We start from the raw sequence: 20,398 nt of genomic DNA on the forward strand, positions 1-20,398 counted from the left end.
TTTTTTGGAGCTGTTCTGACCTAGTCATCCGTCTAGCAATCTAGTTACATTGGCAGCCGTCAAGGGGTCAGTCTGACCAGTCAGTTCTTGATGGTCATGTGTTGGAGGCAGGAAAACGAAAACTGGGCAAGCGTAAAGATCTGAGACACTTTGACAAGGGCCAAATTGTGATGGCTAAGTGACTGGGTCAGAACATCTCCAAATTGGCAGATATTGGAGGCCCCACCTCAGAACTTACAGTACTTAAAGGATCCGCTGGAAACATCTTGGTGCCAGATTTGACAGGGCACCTTCAGAGGGCTTGGGAAGTCCATGCCTCGACAGATTTTAAAAAAGCTGTGTACTGAGACAGGCCAAGGTACCACTGTTGAGGAACAGTGACCCTACTGATGATGCTGATTCAGCTCGTCATATTCTGATGCTCTGCTGTGAGTTCTGGGTCAGGAGTTGAGAGATGCCTCCTGGCTGCTTCCTAATGCTTCTTCAGTCTAGAGCAAAGTGGAAAAGTGAGTTTTTGTCACATTTAGGAAGCATCTGAACACCAGACATGCTTTCTTTGTGATCCTCCATGGCCTACACAAGACGAGCACACAAGCTAACCATACGGACGCTTGACTGGTCTGCACCACTGCACTGAGATTTTCAAGTCACCAAGGCATGAGGTAGCATAATCCGAACTGAAATAAGCAGAGTCTTCATATTGTGTGTGTGTGTGTGTGTGTGTGTGTGTGTTTTCTGTATGTAGGTCACTGTGCTGGCCAGCCCTGAAGTAAACGACAGCCAACAGCAACCCCCTCAGAATGTGTATCACGACATTGGAGTCACCAGGAACAAGATAGTGACGGCGCAGTTCGAGTGCTATCAGAAGATTATGAAGGACAATGATCATGTGAGGAAAGGTACGGCATTATGAAGCAGATGTGGAGTCGGCCAGATGTGCTGTTATAGAAGTGCTGATTAAAATGTGTCCTCACACTCACACTAGTGAACTAGGGGCAGTGAGCACACACACACCTGGTTGGGCAGCCAACTCCAGCGCCCGGGGAGCAGAGAGGGTAAAGGGCCTTGCTCAAGGGCCCAACAGTGGCAGTGCCAGCGGCAGCAGCAGCAGCTGAGTCTGAGTATCGAACCCACAACCCTGTCATCACTAGCCTGGAGCTCTAACGGCTGAGCCACCACTGCCCCATTAAACACTATGTCAAGGGTGCCCAAAAGGTGCCCAAATGTTTTGTCACATTAAAAAAGTATTTTCCAAAAATGAAGTATGGCTAAAGAAATTACATTAAGCAACTTTTATTATTTTCATTTTTTCCCCTTTCCCAGATTCTCTTTCAGAAAGTGGATCCACAAGTCAACTAGCTGGTTGACTTGCCCAGTTAGGGTAATTCTAGGCATAAACTAACATAAACAGTAACTGTAGTAGGATAGAACTACAATAGAACTACAATATTAAATAATACGTTTGCAATGCTAAATAAAATATCAACAAATATCCTTATCTGTCCATCCTTACTATTTACAGCCTCGTATACATGTTTGAGTAAAATGTAAAGTGTATAGCTGCCTACCTGTCTATCTAGGTATGTTTAGGTGGAATGATCTCCATACTAACATCAGAATTTCTGCATCGGTTCATGTTTTTAAGGAACTTTTAAAGACTTTCTTTTATTCTCTTGCTATTAGTAGTGTTTAAATCTGTGAAATCAACATTATTATTATTATTATTATTATTATTATTATTATTTAATTATTTTTGTCTGTAAAGCATTTTGTAAGATGCTCTGGAAAAGTGCTATATAAATAAAGATTACTTACTTACTAGCTGTAGCTGTTTAAAGCACAATGTTCTTCAATGGGGTTCAGCTATAATGGCTATGGCAGAAATAATGGGTACTACCTATATTTTAGGTCATATTTTAGTATTTAAATAGAAATGGCTTTAAATATACACCAGTCTTAAGGATAAACACATACAGTTCAGTGTAGGACTGAAATTGGTGACAATACGACCTTGTGCATTGTGTTTACCCTGAGCTAATGTTAGTGTCCAATTATGTTTACCCTAAGTGGGCAACTCAACCGAGCAGTCACACATGCTTAGAGATACAGTTCATTGTTATGTTTTTGTCATTCAGTAAAAAAGCAACAAAAACCTGAATATAATTGTTAAGTAGGGTTTTTTTAATTATAATATTATAATTATAATTATAATTATAATTTTTAAGTAGCCTAAGTTGTACATTTTAGGCTATTTAAAGTGAACAGTCAACAGTCTTAATAGCCACAGTTCTGGTTCAGAGTCTGATTGACTTGCGTGAAGAATTGGTCTTGGGCTGAATGAGTGAATGTGTATGTATTAATGTACATTAACATACAGTAGCTGCAGGGTTTGAGAGGTATCTCCACTCTCACACATCCACACCGCCATGGTCCTACTACTTCGCCACGGCATCTTAACTGCGGTGGATACCCATGTGTCCCTAGTATCAGCACACATTCAACCAGATGTGTCCAGACTTTTGACTGGTACTGTACACGAGCTGTATTGCTAGACCTGTAGTGTGTAGTAAATCTGGGGGATTATCAGGACTGGTTCATTGAAAAATCATATTTCCATACAGTTTGCTATATGGACACACAGAGACACACACACAGACACACTCGCCTCAGAACAGACTGCATATGGGGTTTCTGACATGTGTTGAGTGTCGTCATTCAGAAGAGGCGCACAGTAGAAAGGAAGCAGTATTGAGGACTTCAGCCAGCTTCTCGTTTCCGTATGCAAATCATGACATTAATTCATGTTGTCTCGTGTAATTAACGCAGCGAGAGCACAGCGAAGTGAAAAGCCTCAGGTGAGGCGAGCGGATCGTGCCAGGGAAAGTGATGCTCTGCGGCAGCTCCGCTGAAATTTACTCAAACTCTTCAGAAATGATGATGGAGAGAGCGTTTACAGGATAGCGATGATTAAAAGCTTAGTGGGTGGATGCGTGTGGTTAGGAGGAGGGGGGTTGGGGAGAAGGGGGGGGGGAGTTCTTGTGTTCCTAAAGCATGAAAATGTCATAGCAAATCAGGTGGATTCACTCCACTAGAATAACTGACATTTATAGCTCTTGTTGTTGTTGAAGATGGATCCTGAAAGGCCCACTCCAAGGGCCGCACGTTTTAGACATCCATTAAAGAGACCGATTTGAGAAGCTCTCCTCCTGCGTCATTCAGATAACAGAGGCGGAGTCCCAGTCAATATTCTGAGTCGATGCCTAAAGCCACTGGGAAGAAGCAGACAATTAAACGAATGAGGCTTTGTTTGATTTCCTTGCTATTGCGAAATGTAGCGGTCGCTCTTTATTCTGATGGCATCCAGCTGAAACCCCAAGCATTCTCATGCTTATCTGGTGATGGTGAAGCTCAGATTCATGTATATATATATATATATATATATATATATATATATATATATATATATATACAGTGAGTCCAAGAAGTATTTGATCCCTTGCTGATTTTCTTCGTTGGCCCACTAATAAAGACATGATCATTCTATACTTTTAATGGTAGATGTATTCTTACATGGAGAGACAGAATATTAAAAAGAAAATCCAGAAAATAAATCTAAGGAATATATATTAATTGATTTGTATTTCATGGAGTGAAATAAGTATTTGATCCCTTAGTATTCATTAGCAGTTCTGGCTTTTACAGACCAGTTAGACACTCCCAATCAACTTGTTACCTGACCTGAAGCCACCTGTTCTCACTAATCACTTGTGTGAAAAACACCTGTCCACAGAATCAGACAGATCACACAGATTTCAAGTCTCCAACATGGGTAAAACCAAAGAGCTGTCACAGGACCTCAGAGTCAGAATTGTTGACCTTCACAAAGCTGGAATGGGCTACAAAAAGATTAGTAAGGTGTTGGATGTGAAAGTAACAACTATTGGTGCAATTATCAGAAAGTTTAAAGAGTATAACATGACAATCAACAGACCTCGGCCCGGTGCTCCAAAGAAGATTTCGCCTCGTGGGGTGGCAATGATGCTGAGAACAGTCAGAAATCGTCCTGCAACCACTCGGCAGGAGTTAGCAAATGACCTGAAGGCAGCTGGGACCACAGTTTGCAAGGAAACAATTGGCAACACTTTGCGCAACAATGGATTCACATCCTGCAGTGCCCGAAAGGTACCCCTGCTGAAGAGAGCACATGTGGAGGCGCGCCTCAAGTATGCCAATGATCATTTGAAAGATGAACCAAGTTATTGGGAGAAGGTTTTGTGGTCAGACGAGACCAAAATTGAACTTTTTGGCCTCAACTCCACCCGCCATGTGTGGAGGAAGAAAAATGCTGCCTATGACCCCAAGAACACTGTGCCCACCGTCAAGCATGGAGGTGGAAGCATAATGTTTTGGGGGTGTTTCTCTGCCAAGGGTACAGGGCTACTTCACCGCATCACTGGGAAGATGGATGGAGCCATGTACCGCACAATCCTGAGGGACAACCTCCTCCCCTCTGCCAGGGATCTGAAAATGGGCCGTGGTTGGGTCTTCCAACATGATAACGACCCTAAACATACAGCAAAGGCAACAAAGGATTGGCTCAAGAAAAATCACATTAAGGTCATGGAGTGGCCCAGCCAGTCGCCAGACCTCAATCCGATCGAAAATCTATGGAGGGAGCTGAAGGTCAGAGTTGCCAAGCGACAGCCCACCAACCTTCATGATTTAGAGAGGATCTGCAAAGAAGAGTGGGCCAAAATTCCCCCTGGTGTGTGTGCTAAACTTGTGGTTAACTACAACAAACGTCTCACCGCTGTGCTTGCAAACAAAGGCTTTGCCACTAAGTATTGAGTGTGTTTGGCAAGAGGGATCAAATACTTATTTTCCTCATTGAAATACAAATTAATTAAAATATATTCTTTAAAATTATATTCTGGATTTTTGTCTTGATATTCTGTCTCTCCATGTTAGAATATATCTACCATTAAAAGTGCAGAAGGATAGTGTCTTTATTAGTGGGCAAATAAAGAAAATCAGCAAGGGATCAAATACTTCTTGGACTCACTGTATATATATATACATGTAATCATCGGTCGTTCATAGCTGGGGTTTGCTGTACTGTACGGTTCACTGTAGAGAACCTCACCCTCTCAGATTTCTATACAGTGGTGGTGAATGGAACCATTACACACATTACAAACACAGCCATTTCATTTATTATCCAGACCCACCAGTGATGTTGATGATGGTAAAATTGTAGGAAATCTGAAATAAATATGTAGATTTTTTTTACACAAATACCCTATGTGGACAAAAGTATTGAGACACCTACTCATTCAGTGTGTCTTCTGAAACCAAGGGTATTAAAATCTCTATATAAAAGTCTCTATTGTTCAGGGAAGAAGGCTTTTATCCCATAAGTATTGGATGGAGCTCCACCACCATCACTCCAGAGAACACGGTCTGCCACCGCTTCACAGCTCAATGTTGGTGGGCTTTATACCCCTCTACTAGCCCACGCCTGGCATTAGGCAGCATGGTGCCAATAGGTTCATGATGTTGATCTGCTCCAGAGAGTCCTATTCTATTGGCAATATGTCTCAGCTGAACGCACATTCATAAGAAGGGGTGTCCACAAACATTTGGACATATAGTATAAATGTCATTAAAATAACTAAGAATTTGATTGATTTAATTATATTTAAATTAGTCAAATAAATCTGTATTTACTAATATTAATAACTATATTTACTAACTCGATTATAGTAGTTACTGAATCGTAAGTTCAACCACCGAAAGCCTGAGCCATTATATAATATACCAGGAAATTAATTTTTTTAAAAGCTGGACTGTTTATTAGACCTTCTGACCAATACTTTTTTTAAAAAAAGTTTATAATTAACACTTTGCATAAATGACATTTGTATCATATCAGATACATTCAAAAGTTATTGCTCACAGCAGTTTTGTTTTAAACAAATACATTTATTTTGTCATTTTATTTTTAGTATTATTTGCCTATTAATGTACTAAATTAATTATTAATTTAATTCATAAAAATCATTATTTCATATTTGTGACATATTATTGTTATTATTAATATAACTATGTAAGATAATTCATTATTTAATTATCACTGTAATGTTGCAGAGGTCTCCGAAACTCAATATGTATCAAACTTGAAACACTTGGCTCTAAAGGGTTCAGGACTTATTTAATAAGATGCCCTGATATGGTCATGAGGAAACAATAATCAGCGACAGAACTTATGTATTTCAGGTTTGGTAAGTGCTGGACATTGATATTGCTGCTGTATTGAGGAGTTTTTCATTGGGCCTCAGTCACACGGGCCCCATGCTTCCAAGCCATAGTAGAAACTGTATGGTTAAAGTCAGGCTGCACTAATGCTGGTGTGTTTGTTTCTGGTCAACAGCTGGGCCGATGTGCAACAGGACGTGGGATGGCTGGCTGTGTTGGGAAGACACGGATGCTGGGGTCACCACTCAGCAGCACTGTCCAGACTACTTCCAGGACTTTGACCCTTCAGGTGAAATTTTAGCACTATAAACTGGGGACAACTTGCTTTTTGATTTTTCTGGATTTGAGTATACACCAGCTGATTATCAGGTTGCAGTGGTACCTGTCAAGGAGTAGGATGTACATATTTGACAGGAAGTGAACAGGCAATTGCAGATGCAGGGGAAATGGGCACGCGTAAGAATTCTGAGGAACTGAACTGAAAAGTCAAATTATGATGGCTAGTCAACTGGGTCAGAACATCTCCAAAACATCAGGCAGGCCTAGTGGGGTGTTCCCAGCATGCAGTGGTCAGCACCTACCAAAAGTGCTTTAAGGATGGAGAACCGGTGAATTGGTGATAGGGTAATGGGCTTGCAAGGCTTACTGATGCTCATGAAGGCCCCACCCACCTCCTGAAGAATTCTTCAAAAACCCTGACAACATCTAGTGAAGTCATTAACACTCTTGGAGGTGGGCGTATAATAAACAGCATTTTTGAGAATGTAAATACAGATATTTACTTCAAGATCCAAACAACTGCTAACACTCAAGAACAGCGATGTTAGATTAGACTGATAGAAAAGTGATCAGTTCACTTGTGTTGGACAATTGAAATCAAGGTTAACTTGCATATGGAGATGAACAGGATGGGTTCAGGATCTGAAGCATTCCACATCAACTGTCAAACACGGTGGAGGCACTGTCACGGCCTGGTCAGGTTTGGATCTGAAGCTGGATCGCTGGTGTTTATGGATGATGCGACTATTGTCTGTGGTTCTAGTAGGATTTATTCTGTCTGCTCAATTCAGTCAGATTCTGCTAAAGTGCTGGATGGTGCTTCAACGTATTGATGGATGATTACTGATGACATACTGCAAAAACAGCCCAAGAGCTTCTAAGGCAGAGTCAGTCACTTGACCTCAACGTAGTTGAGCAGCTTTTCATTTACTGAAGCAGTGGAGGCTCAGCGGTTAGAGATCTGGGCTATTGATGACAGGGTTGTGGGTTCGATAACCACTGTTGAGCAAAGCCTTTACCCTCTAGAGAAAGACTCTAAAGGTGGCTGCAGGTAAGGCCTAGAATCGCATCTTAGGGGAGGAAATCAGACTCATTGACAGTCAAGGATATTGCTATACAGTTACATCTACAAATGGCTCTTTAAAATGCATCACTGCACCCTTTATTCATTGGATAAATGGCCTCAAGTACTCAACATAAAATCCATAAGTTTATGACTGGTTTACGCTCATCCATAAAACTCTACTGAGCCTTTCACTCACTTATTTTGGTCAGCTGCTTCAAACAGAATCTGCTACATATGGCATCAGGTCATCTCTTTATATATATCAAGTTAAAAATCCCTTAATTTAGCACCGCCCTCGACTGTCCCTCAGTTCATTCTGCTGCTGCTGAGGACTGGATCAAACTAAGAGAACGATTAAAACTGGACACTTTTTTTTTTAATTTTATGTAATTTAATGTAATTTTAGAATATAGGAATAATCTCTCCACCTTGCATGTTTATGTTGGTAGTATTTCTTTTTCACTACAGGGACTTCTGTACAAACTGGTGGAGCTATTCTGTTATTAGATGTTTGTAAGTACACTTTTGGCCTGCCAGCGGTCCATAGGCTTTTTAAGGTGCTAAATAAAAAAGAAACTACTACTAATAATAATATTGAATAATTAAATTGATAATTATGTTAGTTTGTCCAGTTATCTGGTGAGCCTATGAAAATGAAGAGATTAAAAATGGCTGTAATTTCTTTACTAAGTCAGCTTTATTGTCAAAACTGTGATATGTACCTAATGAATAAACATTTAACATTAAATAACACAAAGTATAGAAATGGTATTATGCTAGTTTGTGGATGTATAAATAAACAGAGGTCCCTGACATTGACATCAGAAGGAAAGTGGCATATGCAGCAATGCTCATATAAAATGTATGAATAAAGTATATGTATAGAGGTTCCTGAAAAGACATGAAAAGTACAGTGACATATGCAGCAGATTAAAAATCTGGGTAAGGTCAGTGCAAATATAAACAGCAGTGCAAATTGTTTTAGAGTTTTAAACTTTAAGGGTTAATGCAGTACTTTTGTTAAACCCCTTCAGTCTGAAATCTCACATCAAATCACATCAGTCTCAATTGCATCATTTCAGATTCATAACGGTAGTGTTTAGAGGCAAAAATAGATACATGTAGGTGGGATTTTTGAACTCTTTTTTTGGGCTGGGCATTTATTTGTGGTGGACCTGGCAACTTAAAATAAATATTTTTTCTCTGTAAATTGAACACAATTATTGTCCATCAACAGTGCACTATATGTCCAGTAGACCTCTTAAGTTGCTTGTCATTCAGTATTTGGTGTAATGCCTGATTAGTGTGGAATTAGTGTTTCTGTAGTCTTTGATTTTGATAATTGACCAGTGGCAACCAAAGATGTTGATCTCTTTGATCCTGAATACATTTTACCCTTGATGGCGATGGTCAAAAGCCGATCTGCACCAAGAGCCCTTCCAGCTTCAAGTACGGCTCGGCTCGACCCGCCATCCCTCAAAATCCACGGAAGACGAGCGTCCAGACTTTTTACTGTCCTGCACCGAAGTGGTGGAATGAGCTTCCCCTGAGTGTCCGAACAGCAGAGTCCAACACTCGCTGTCTTCAAACCCAGACTGAAGACCCTCCTCTTCTGGGAGTACTCAGGCGAAGAGAAGAGTACTATGATCTCCTTACTGACTTGTGTTTAGTAGAGTCTAAACTTAGAGGATCTTTGAATTATTAGTCTATTTAAACTAGCTGAGGTTTTTCTTGGGTAAATAGCACAGTACTTTTCTAAGTCGCTCTGGATAAGAGAGTCTGCTAAATGCCTTAAATTTAAATGTAAATGGACCCTGAACGTCGCTGGATCCTCTGAGTTAAGGTCATTAATGAGTCAAATGTCATTAAAATGACATCCTGACATCCTGGCATGCACATAACCCCACTCTAAACTTTAACACCAGCAACTTAAACTGTAGCCTCAAACTGCCTGCAGCATTTTGCATTCTCCACTCTGCTTCTCTTTCATCATCCCATGGGCCGTCTCACTTATCCGAAATGATCAGGAGCTTCCTGTTCTATTTTCTCTCTCTCTGTCTCTCTGTGAAGCATTGTCAAGCATTGCTTCGGCTCAAGGGTAAATAGCTTTAGAGCTTTCCATAAAAGTCATTCTCTCACCGTTGGTTGAGATGGTTTTAAGTAAAAAGAAATGAAACACCAGGGTTTGGAGATTAACTTGAGTAGGATTTGCAATTTAATTGTGACCTCTGGTTAAAAGGAACCCAAGAATACTTATTGTTGGAGTGTGCAATGCTATATGCATGCCACTATTTCAAAGACAGTGTGTAAGAAAGTGGACGGGAACCCCTTCATTCCAGCTCACACTGCTCACATTCCTCATGATTATAACAGCAAAAACTCCAGCTCTTCAAAGAGCCATCCCAACCGATTGAATGCAAACTATTAAAAGTAATGTCTCAGACTTTTCCAGCTTTGATTTAACCCTGTCTTATTCCATGTCTGTGTTTCTAGCACTGTATACAAGAAGCTCCATGCTGCCTTTATTGTTGGCTGCGCTGTGATAGTCTCTGAGCCAGTGTGTGCTATTGACATTGCCATGTACTACTGATCTGGGCTGGGTTTTCCAAATGCATGTCAGTACCAAGACAGTTTCAGAGACCTACTCCTTGCATCATTTTGTTAACCCTTGTGTTGCCTCAAAGGTCAAAAATGACCCACCACTATTTTCAACGGCAGAGAAAACCTCCTAAGGGATTATCTTCAGCTCAAAATTGAATTACTTGGTAACGCTTAACTTGGATGGTCCATTGTAGATGCCTTGTAGATGCTCAGCTGACATTCAACTGAATGTCTATTAAATGTAACTGAACTCTAAGCTGAATGTAAATGACTGTCCATTGAATCAAGCCTAAATCCTAACCCCTTACCTATACCTTACTTTTGAATTGACCTTTGAATTGGAGTCCTACCCCAAACCCTAACCTTACCATTTAATCCACTAAATTCTGACCTTAACCTTACCATTAAATCAACCCCATATCCTTACCCTAACCCAACCCTAATCATCATATCATTAAATCCTAACTTTAACCTTACCATTACCATTAAATCAACCCTAAATCCTAACCTTAACCATAATCTTACCATTAAATCAACCCTAAATTCTGACCTTAACCTTATCATTTAATCAACCCTATATCCTAACCTTAACCCCAACCCCAATCATATCATTAAATTCTGATCTTAACCTTACCATTATCATTAAATCAACCCTATATCCTAACCCTAACCCCAATCATATCATTAAATTAACCCTTACCCCTAACCTTAATCTTACCATTAAATCAACCCTAAATTCTAACCCCAACCCCTAACTCTAACCATTAACCATTAAATCAACCCCATATCCTAACCTTAACCTTACCATTTAATCAACCCTATATCCTAACCCTAACCCAACCCCAATCATATCATTAAATTCTGATCTTAACCTTACCATTACCATTAAATCAACCCTATATCCTAACCCTAACCCCAATCATATCATTAAATTAACCCTTACCCCTAACCTTAATCTTACCATTAAATCAACCCTAAATTCTAACCCCAACCCCTAACTCTAACCATTAACCATTAAATCAACCCCATATCCTAACCTTAACCTTACCATTTAATCAACCCTATATCCTAACCCTAACCCAACCCCAATCATATCATTAAATTCTGATCTTAACCTTACCATTACCATTAAATTAACCCTTACCCCTAACTCTAACCATTAACCATTAAATCAACCCCATATCCTAACCTTAACCTTACCATTAAATCAACCCCATATCCTAACCCCAACCCCAATCATATCATTAAATTCTGATCTTAACTTTACCATTACCATTAAATTAACCCTATATCCTAACCCTAACCCCAACCCCAATCATATCATTAAATTCTGATCTTAACTTAACATTACCATTAAATTAACCCTATATCCTAACCCTAACCCCAACCCCAATCATATCATTAAATATTGACCTTAACCTTACCATTAAATCAAACCTATATCCTAACCCCAACCCCAATCATGTCATTAAATTAACCCTAAATCCTAACCTTAACTGTACCATTAAATCAACCCTATATCCTTACGCTAACCCCGACCCCAATCATATCATTAAATCCTAACCCTTACCCCTAACCTTAACATTCCCCTTGAATCAACCCTAAAACCTAACCCTCACTATACCCATTAAGGGTTAGGTTTAGGTCTTTGGGTTTTAGGGATTCCATAGGGAGTCGTTTGCATTCAGCTAAGAGTTCAGTTGCATGTAACTCATATTCACTTCAATCTTAATCAAGTTTAGTTTTAACCAAGTTTTAAACAAGATTAGTCAGAAAAGGCACATAAAGAGTGAAATATGGTTCTAGTAAAATGCTTTTCCTTTAAAACAGTAGTCAATAACAAGCAGAAGCGTTTGGGCTGCTGTTCTTTACATTGTGTCAAAATTTCATGATGAATGGACCAATAGAATTTCTCCAAAATGGCTTGGAATCATTTTGGAATAATATTGTGTACAGCGAAATGTGTCCTCCGCATTTGACCCATCTGTGGTAGTGAACACTCACACACTAGTGAACTAGGGGCAGTGAGTACACACACATACCCCAGAGCAATGGACAGCCAACTCCAGCACCCGGGGAGCAGAGAGGGTATAGGGCCTTGCTCAAGGGCCCAACAGTGGCAGCTTGCCAAGCCTGGGTATCGAACCCACAACCCTGTCATCAATAACCCGGAGCTCTTCGTCGTCCAGGGCCCACCAGCAGTGTGAATACTGACCAATATGTCCTCCGATGTAACAAGACTGAGAATTCAGCAGTATCTAAGCTTAGCGGTATATTTGGACTCTAGCACACACAAGCTAGGGATACTTTCTGAGTGGACAGTGAAGCACTGCTGTAAGTCTCTTTGGGTAATAAATCGTAATTGTAATGTAATGCAATGTAAATGCTAACGGCGGAAATAGCTACTGTGTTGTCTCTGTGTTCAAGGGTTAATAGTCAATGTTAATTCCTTTAACAGAAATGGTCACTAAGATCTGCATGGATAATGGGCAGTGGTTCCTGCATCCTGAGAGCAACCGGACGTGGACGAATTACACCAGATGTAACGAGCGCACTAATGAAGGCAGAATGGTATGTCCAGTGACAGCAGCATGACCCTTAGGGCTGTTCAGCACAAAGAATGCCTCTGAAATGGAGCTGGATTTTTTTTTCTTCCTTTGTACGCATGAGCAAAAAGGAGGACACCCTGATAGAGTCTGTTTGTATATAAAGTCAGATTTGTTTATCACAGTGGTGTACGCTACATTTGACCTCACATCAGTGCTCTTACTATTTGCTTACAGTAGAAGTCAGTAGGTTGGAAAGCAATGGGTGGTGTACAGTAATTAGCAGTATACACACTTCTGTATAATGACATATAGCACTTATTTGAAGTACTTGGTTAAGCCTGAATTAGACATTTTGAAATGATTCATGTAGTTATCATAATGATTTATTATTAGCTTTATTAGAACATAACTGGACATCTGTTCAATAATTACCAGTAATTGCATCATTTGTTGCAAACTATTGCACAATAAACACTTGTTACCACCCTGTTATTTATATTATTGAACATAAATTTCAATTTAGTGTTTAATTGGCAACATTTTGATTTATGTGGGTTGTAGATCATTCCTGGTACATTGATTTAATAGACGTTTAATAATCACTCATACATCAAGAAGGGTTGCATACTCTTCTTGGTCCTACTTATCACTAATTAGAGACTAAAAAGCCTCAAATGCGCATTTAATGATTTATTTAATTTGCCGCACAAAGTCCATCTTTACTGAAACTGATACATTGGTTGAAACAGAATCTGGTATGTCAGAATGAAGTCCATACAGGAGTTCAGTTTATCAGTATTTGTTCAAAAGGGTAAAACTAACATCTGCTCAGTTTGCATGTCAAGTAATGGACATTTCATAACCTGCGTAACAGGGTGGTAACAGGGAGTTTATTGTGCATCTATACAATTGATAATTCAATTATTAGTGATTTTCACATTGCAGAACTGCAATTACATTCTAATAAACATGATAATAAATAATAACAAAACTTAATCAACATAATTTGTGCTCCATACAATAAACAATGTTACCTGTATAATAATAGAGTTTAACAGAAATATGCACAGTGTGTTTAGACCAGAAACAAACTTTTTTGTAAAAGATTGTGAAGAATTTGGTAAAGAAACCTTGAAATTCCTTTTTACAAACATTTAAAAGGTTCTTTACACACATCACTTTTACAAAAACAGTTCTTTAAAGTATAAAGAATAAAGAACCTTTTGGCGTTAGAGCCTTTTGTAGCTTTTGTACTAGCCTGTGTTTGATTAGTGGAAAACTAAGATATGCAGGTTCTTTAAACCTTTTAAAAGGTTCTTCACACACTCTTTTATAAACATAGTTCTTTATGGAGCCACATTTTTTCTATTTACTATATATTTTCTTTTATTTATTTATTTTTTTTGTTTTTGCTTAAAGAACACTTTATTTCTGAGTGTGTACTAGTCTGTATTGGATTCATGCAAAAGTGAGACAAGCAGGTTCTTTAATCACATCACTTTTACAAAAAATGTTTTTTCTATGGAACTGCTCTAAGAACCCTTTGATAAAAATACAGGCTAGTACACTTTTTAAAAATAAAGGGGTCCTTTAAAGCCATTTAAAAGGTTCTTTACACCAATCACTTACAAAAACGTCTTTAAAGTATAAAGAATAAAGAACCTTTATTCTTATTTTACTCTTTATTTTTAAGTGATTTATTTTTCTTTATTTTTAAGCCTGTGTTTGATTTGTGGGAAAATGAGATATACAGGTTATTTTAACCTATGCATAAAATTATTAACATTAGAAATAAAATAAAATGTACTTCACACACTCTTTTATAAACATGGAACCATTTATTTCTCTTTGCACTGCTTAAAGAACCCTTTATTTAAAAAAAAAAAGTCTACCAGACAGTATTTGATTAAAGTGAAAATACTTCTTTATGGAACCAAAAATGGTCCTTCTGTTTGCACTGCTCAAATAACCCTTAATTAGCACCTGTATTTCTAATGTGTGATGATTGATTGATGTGAGACAGACAGTGAGATATGCATTTCCAAACTAATTTACAGCTGGTATAATGGGCAAATAAATATAAAAGCAAGATAAATAAATAAAAGCACTACAAGTAAACAAGGGCTCCACTTGCACCACATCCAAGTCTGGGAAGCCTGCAGAAACAATGCAGTGTTCCCTTCCCAAACGTCCGTTACAGCATCTTCCCCTGAGCTGAATCTGTGATACAGATCAGTCCTGTAACCACAGTTGTCTGAGAGGCTGTTTAGGTAAAGCAGAAATTCACAGGAAACCCCAGAGGAAACTGTTTATATTATGGGTAAACATCCCTCTGCTTCTCCCCCGCCTCTGCAGACCGCGATGAACCTGCTCTACTTGGCCTTGATAGGACATGGACTCTCGCTGATCTCCTTGTTCATCTCACTCGGGATATTTTTCCATTTTAAGTAAGTGCTAAACCCTCCCGAAAGCAGCGGAGGAGCAAACTGTAATTTCAGAGGAGATGTTTCTTCTGTTATCTTCTGCTACCAGTTAAACACGGTATCTATTCCCTGTAGGAGTCTGAGCTGCCAGAGGATCACCCTGCACAAAAACCTATTTTTCTCCTTCGTCTTGAACTCCATCATCACCATCATCTGGCTGACGGCGGTGGCAAACAACCAGGAGTTAGTGCAGCGAAACCCAGTAAGAACACTCTGACCTAATGCCTTCAGTCTAAGTGCCACTGAACGCAAGCTAGAGTTTGCGTCATTAGAAACGTGTTGACAGCTCTGTTTTGGAAATGTTTCCCCCTTCAGACCAGCTGTAAGGTTTCCCAGTTCATCCATCTGTATTTGTTTGGATGCAACTATTTCTGGATGCTCTGCGAAGGGATCTACTTGCATACCCTCATCGTGGTGGCCGTGTTCGCAGAGAAACAGCATTTGATGTGGTACTATCTTCTGGGATGGGGTAGGTTCCTATAACAACAACAACAACAACAACAATAATAATAATAATAATAATAATAATAACAATAATAGTAATAATAATGACATTATATTATAATACTATAAAGCAGACTTTTTGTTTAGGGTTGCTAAGTATCTACTTGTTGGTTCAGCCTGATCTCACAGTCAAAACGTCCCCATTGGTCGATTGTTTCGTCCTGTAAAACATGAAAAATGATGAACAACAGAGTACAGGGTACGCCTAGTTAAGGTTCAGTTTAGGTGTAGACTGAGCTTTAGATTAAAGTGTATGTTCAGATTAGGTTTAGGTATAGACTAAGATAACAGGTTTAAGTCATAGTTTGCGAATGTGGACCACGCTAGCTGAGACAAGGAGGAGAACTTGAGAAATTTGGGCTGGAGTTCTGGGGGGCTTCGAGCTGATGGGACCCGAAGCCAGGTAGAGGTTGAGTATGATTGGATCATCAGGAGGAGCAGGAGCAGTGGTGGGGTGCACGTTTTCGTCACGAGAACGAGAAGGGAGAGGAACGGTTTTATATATATATATATATTACAAAACTCCATTAACGTTAGACTTGAAGAGTCGACTCAGGGAATCAACTCATAACAGAGAGTCGACTCTTCAGATCCAACATTACTGCAATGTAAAGATTCAAGATTCAAGAGTTTATTGTCATGTGCACGCCCCTTTTACTGAACGCATTCAACTACTTTAAGTTCCAGCAATTGTTGACACAAATGTGCAAATGCACACACACACAGCTTGTCTGGTAATGCCAGCAGATAAACATGACCCTATTTACACCATGCTGCCTAATGCCAGGTGTGGGTTAGAGGGGTATAAAGACCCCAGCATTGAGAAGCTGTGGAGCAGTGAAGGAACTGTGTTCTCTGGAATGATGGATGGTTGGTGCTCCATCCAATACTTTTGGGATGCATCGTGGAGTTGGGGATGAGGTGGGGTGATGATCATCCAACATCCTGACTAATGCTCTTGTCACTGAATGCAATCAAAACCTCACAGCAATGCTCCAAAATCTAGTAGAAAGCCTGAAACAAAAAAGCCCGGACAGTAGAGACAGTTCCTCCAACAAAAGCAGGATAAATAGTATCAGTTTTAATAGATTTGATAATATCCATAAATATATACAGTATATATTTATGTATATATAGTACACTATATATATATATAGTACAGTATATATAGTACACTATAATTAATTGTACACCTCATTAAATTTAGACACCACTGTGCCATATGAGACATAAATGATCACATGATTTAAAAATGGTACAAATGAAAGAAATCTGTAGTGTGTAGCATGTGGTTCGATCCCAGCTTAGGGCTACTCTTTGTTGGGGCAGTGGATTAATAGGTAAAAGGAGTGCTGGGTTATTGATCACAGGGTTGTGGGTTCAATACCTGAGTCAACTAAGCTGCCGCTGTTGGGCCCTCTCAGTGCTCAGACCCCAAGCTTTCTAAGATGGGATATGTGAAGAGATGAATTCTGTAGTACTGTTCAGGTATAATAACAGTAAAGGTACTTCACTATAACTGATAGAAATCTTAGAAAATGCACCTGTTAACCCTTGCTGTGTTTGTTTAGGTGAACTGTGAGTGCAAATGACTGTATTTAATACTGAACTACATTGTGCTTCTGTTATTGCTAGTGATAATTATGACTCTTAGGGGCTTGTACTGTATGTGTTCTAAATTTTGTATTAATAAATGTAATATTATTTTGTTTTATGCAGGTTTCCCATTGATCCCAGCAACAATACACGCCATAGCCAGAAGTTATTACTACAACGACAAGTGAGTTTTCTTCACTGACTGGTTAGATCCACTGTGTCTGTCTTAGTACATTCACAAGCAGGACTCTAAGAACCTAAGGAAAACAAACCAGGACCTCAACCAAGCTCAGAACCAGCTCAGAAGAAGACTGTTGAGGCTATTTCCGAACAGTACCAGTCAAAAGTTTGGACCTCATCATCTTAAAAACATTTGATCCTTGGGTGACCATATTGTTCTTCTCAGGAAAGAGGACACTGGGGACACACAGGTTTCCACAGTAGTTAGGATGTTGTGGCTGGGGGGTTTTCAGGTAGGCCTAGGTTGTAGGACCATGGCAGTGTGTGTGTGTGGGGGGGGGGGTGACCCAATCATCCCTTTTCAGTTCAACCTACAACTTAGGCCTCCTTGAAACCCCCCAGCCACGACATCCTAACTACAGTGGATACCCATGTGTCCCCAAGTCATTTTGGAAAGCAAAAATACGCTCACCCTAGCATTTGGATCAAACGTTTTTGAGATGATTAGCACACATTCAACCAGGTGTGTCCAAACTTTTGACAGGTTCTGTATATTCTAATGCAGTGTTTTCCCACATTGTTCCTGGATGATTTAGTGTATTCTCTGATCTGATGCAGTTAATCTCTGACTCTCTCATCCCTGAGCTCTTCCTGGGTTTACAGTGGGGAAAAAAAAGTATTTAGTCAGTCACCAATTGTGCAAGTTCTCCCACTTAAAAAGATGAGAGAGGCTGTAATTGACATCATAGGTAGACTCAACTATGAGAGACAAAATGAGAGAAAAAAATCTGAAAATCACATTGTCTGATTTTTAAAGAATTTATCTGCAAATAATGGTGGAAAATAAGTATTTGGTCAATAACAAAAGTTCATCTCAATACTTTGTTATATATCCTTTGTTGGCAACGACAGAGGTCAGACGTTTTCTGTAAGTCTTCTCAAGGTTGGCACACACCGTTGCTGGTATGTTGGCCCATTTCTCCATGCAGATCTCCTCTAGAGCAGTGATGTTTTGGGGCTGTCGGCGGGCAACACAGACTTTCAACTCCCTCCAAAGGTTTTCTATGGGGTTGAGATCTGGAGACTGGCTAGGCCACTCCAGGACCTTGAAATGCTTCTTACGAAGCCACTCCTTTGTTGCCCTGGCAGTGTGCTTGGGATCATTGTCATGCTGAAAGACCCAGCCACGTTTCATCTTCAATGCCCTTGCTGATGGAAGGAGGTTTGCACTCAAAATCTCACAATACATGGCCCCATTCATTCTTTCGTGTACACGGACCAGTCGTCCTAGTCCCTTTGCAGAGAAACAGCCCCAAAGCATGATGTTGCCACCCCCATGCTTCACAGTTGGTATGGTGTTCTTTGGATGCAACTCAGCATTCACTCTCCTCCAAACACAACGAGTTGTGTTTGTACCAAACAGTTCTACTTTGGCTTCATCTGACCATAAGACATTCTCCCAAAACTCTTCCAGAACATCCAAATGCTCTCTAGCAAACTTCAGACGGGCCCGGATATGTACTGGCTTAAGCAGGGGAACACGTCTGCACTGCAAGATCTGAGTCCCTGGCGGCGTAGTGTGTTACTGAGGGTAGCCTTTGTAACGTTGGTCCCAGCTTTCTGCAGGTCATTCACTAGGTCCCCCCGTGTGGTTCTCGGATTTTTGCTCACCGTTCTTGTGATCGTTTTGACCCCACGGGCTGAGATCTTGCGTGGAGCCCCTGATGGAGGGAGATTAGCAGTGGTCTTGTAGGTCTCCCATTTTCTGATTATTGCTCCCACAGTAGATTTCTTCACACCAAGCTGCTGCCTATTGCAGATTCAGTCTTCCCAGCCTGGTGCAGGTCTACAGTTTTGTTTCTGGTGTCCTTCGACAGCTCTTTGGTCTTCACCATAGTGGAGTTTGGAGTGTGACTGTTTGAGGTTGTGGACAGGTGTCTTTTATACTGTTAACCAGTTCAAACAGGTGCCAGACCTGTGACCAAGTTACAGGTCTGTGACAGCCAGAAATCTTGCTTGTTTGTAGGTGACCAAATACTTATTTTCCACCATTATTTGCAAATAAATTCTTTAAAAATCAGACAATGTGATTTTCAGATTTTCTTTTCTCATTTTGTCTCTCATAGTTGAGTCTACCTATGATGTCAATTACAGGCCTCTCTCATCTTTTTAAGTGGGAGAACTTGCACAATTGTGACTGACTAAATACTTTTCCCCCCACTGTAAATGGATGTGTTACAGCAGGACAACAGCAGGGACTATGCAAGCAGGGTCAGCCTAATGGATGCAGTGATATGGATGTGGTATAGTTTACAGTTATAGGGTTATTGGGTATAGTTATATATTGTAGTTTGTAAACCAGTGTTGTATTCTTGCATTCAGTTGAAATAAGCAGCTTTCCTACATTCAGTGGAATTCAACTAACTACTGTCCTGAATAGCACTAGGAAAAAGACTTGTGTAAAAAGTGCTAATGCTAATCCTTTCCCTTTTAATCCGTAGTTGCTGGATCAGTTCAAACACGTCCTTGCTGTACATTATTCACGGCCCTATCTGTGCGGCTCTGGTGGTAAGCCATCTGGAGGCTTTTTCTAATTTCCTCTCACTAATTATTTTTTATGCACAATGACAAACAAAAAAATCAAGTTTTAATGGTTGCTGTGTGTGTCTGTTTCATTTACCATAAAGGCTCATTTATACTCACTGTTGAATATGGATACGGATATGGTCAGAGCCTTCTGTCCGTCCTCTGCATTCGTTTTGTCAGTATTTGTGCATATAGTTTTCCGAAAGCTGACCTGTATGGACGGTGCAGAGCAGTACCACAGGAAATCCATAGCAATGCACCCATAGCAATACACGACCACTGCCAGACGGTACGGACAT

General features: G+C 39.9%; 1 protein-coding gene across 1 annotated transcript in view; it reads left to right on the plus strand.

The window, feature by feature from the left end:
- calcrla (calcitonin receptor-like a) overlaps nt 1–20,398 on the plus strand; it is a 64,690-nt gene that overhangs the window by 32,715 nt on the left and 11,577 nt on the right. Inside the window, exons 3-10 of the mRNA XM_072685437.1 lie at nt 746–899; nt 6,431–6,544; nt 12,660–12,772; nt 15,106–15,197; nt 15,309–15,435; nt 15,549–15,702; nt 17,457–17,517; nt 20,015–20,081. Of these exons, the coding sequence (XP_072541538.1) occupies nt 746–899; nt 6,431–6,544; nt 12,660–12,772; nt 15,106–15,197; nt 15,309–15,435; nt 15,549–15,702; nt 17,457–17,517; nt 20,015–20,081 (882 nt within the window). The remainder of the gene's footprint in view (nt 1–745; nt 900–6,430; nt 6,545–12,659; nt 12,773–15,105; nt 15,198–15,308; nt 15,436–15,548; nt 15,703–17,456; nt 17,518–20,014; nt 20,082–20,398) is intronic.

Source organism: Salminus brasiliensis, chromosome 8, assembly GCF_030463535.1.
Source record: "Salminus brasiliensis chromosome 8, fSalBra1.hap2, whole genome shotgun sequence".
Lineage (NCBI taxonomy): Eukaryota > Metazoa > Chordata > Actinopteri > Characiformes > Bryconidae > Salminus > Salminus brasiliensis.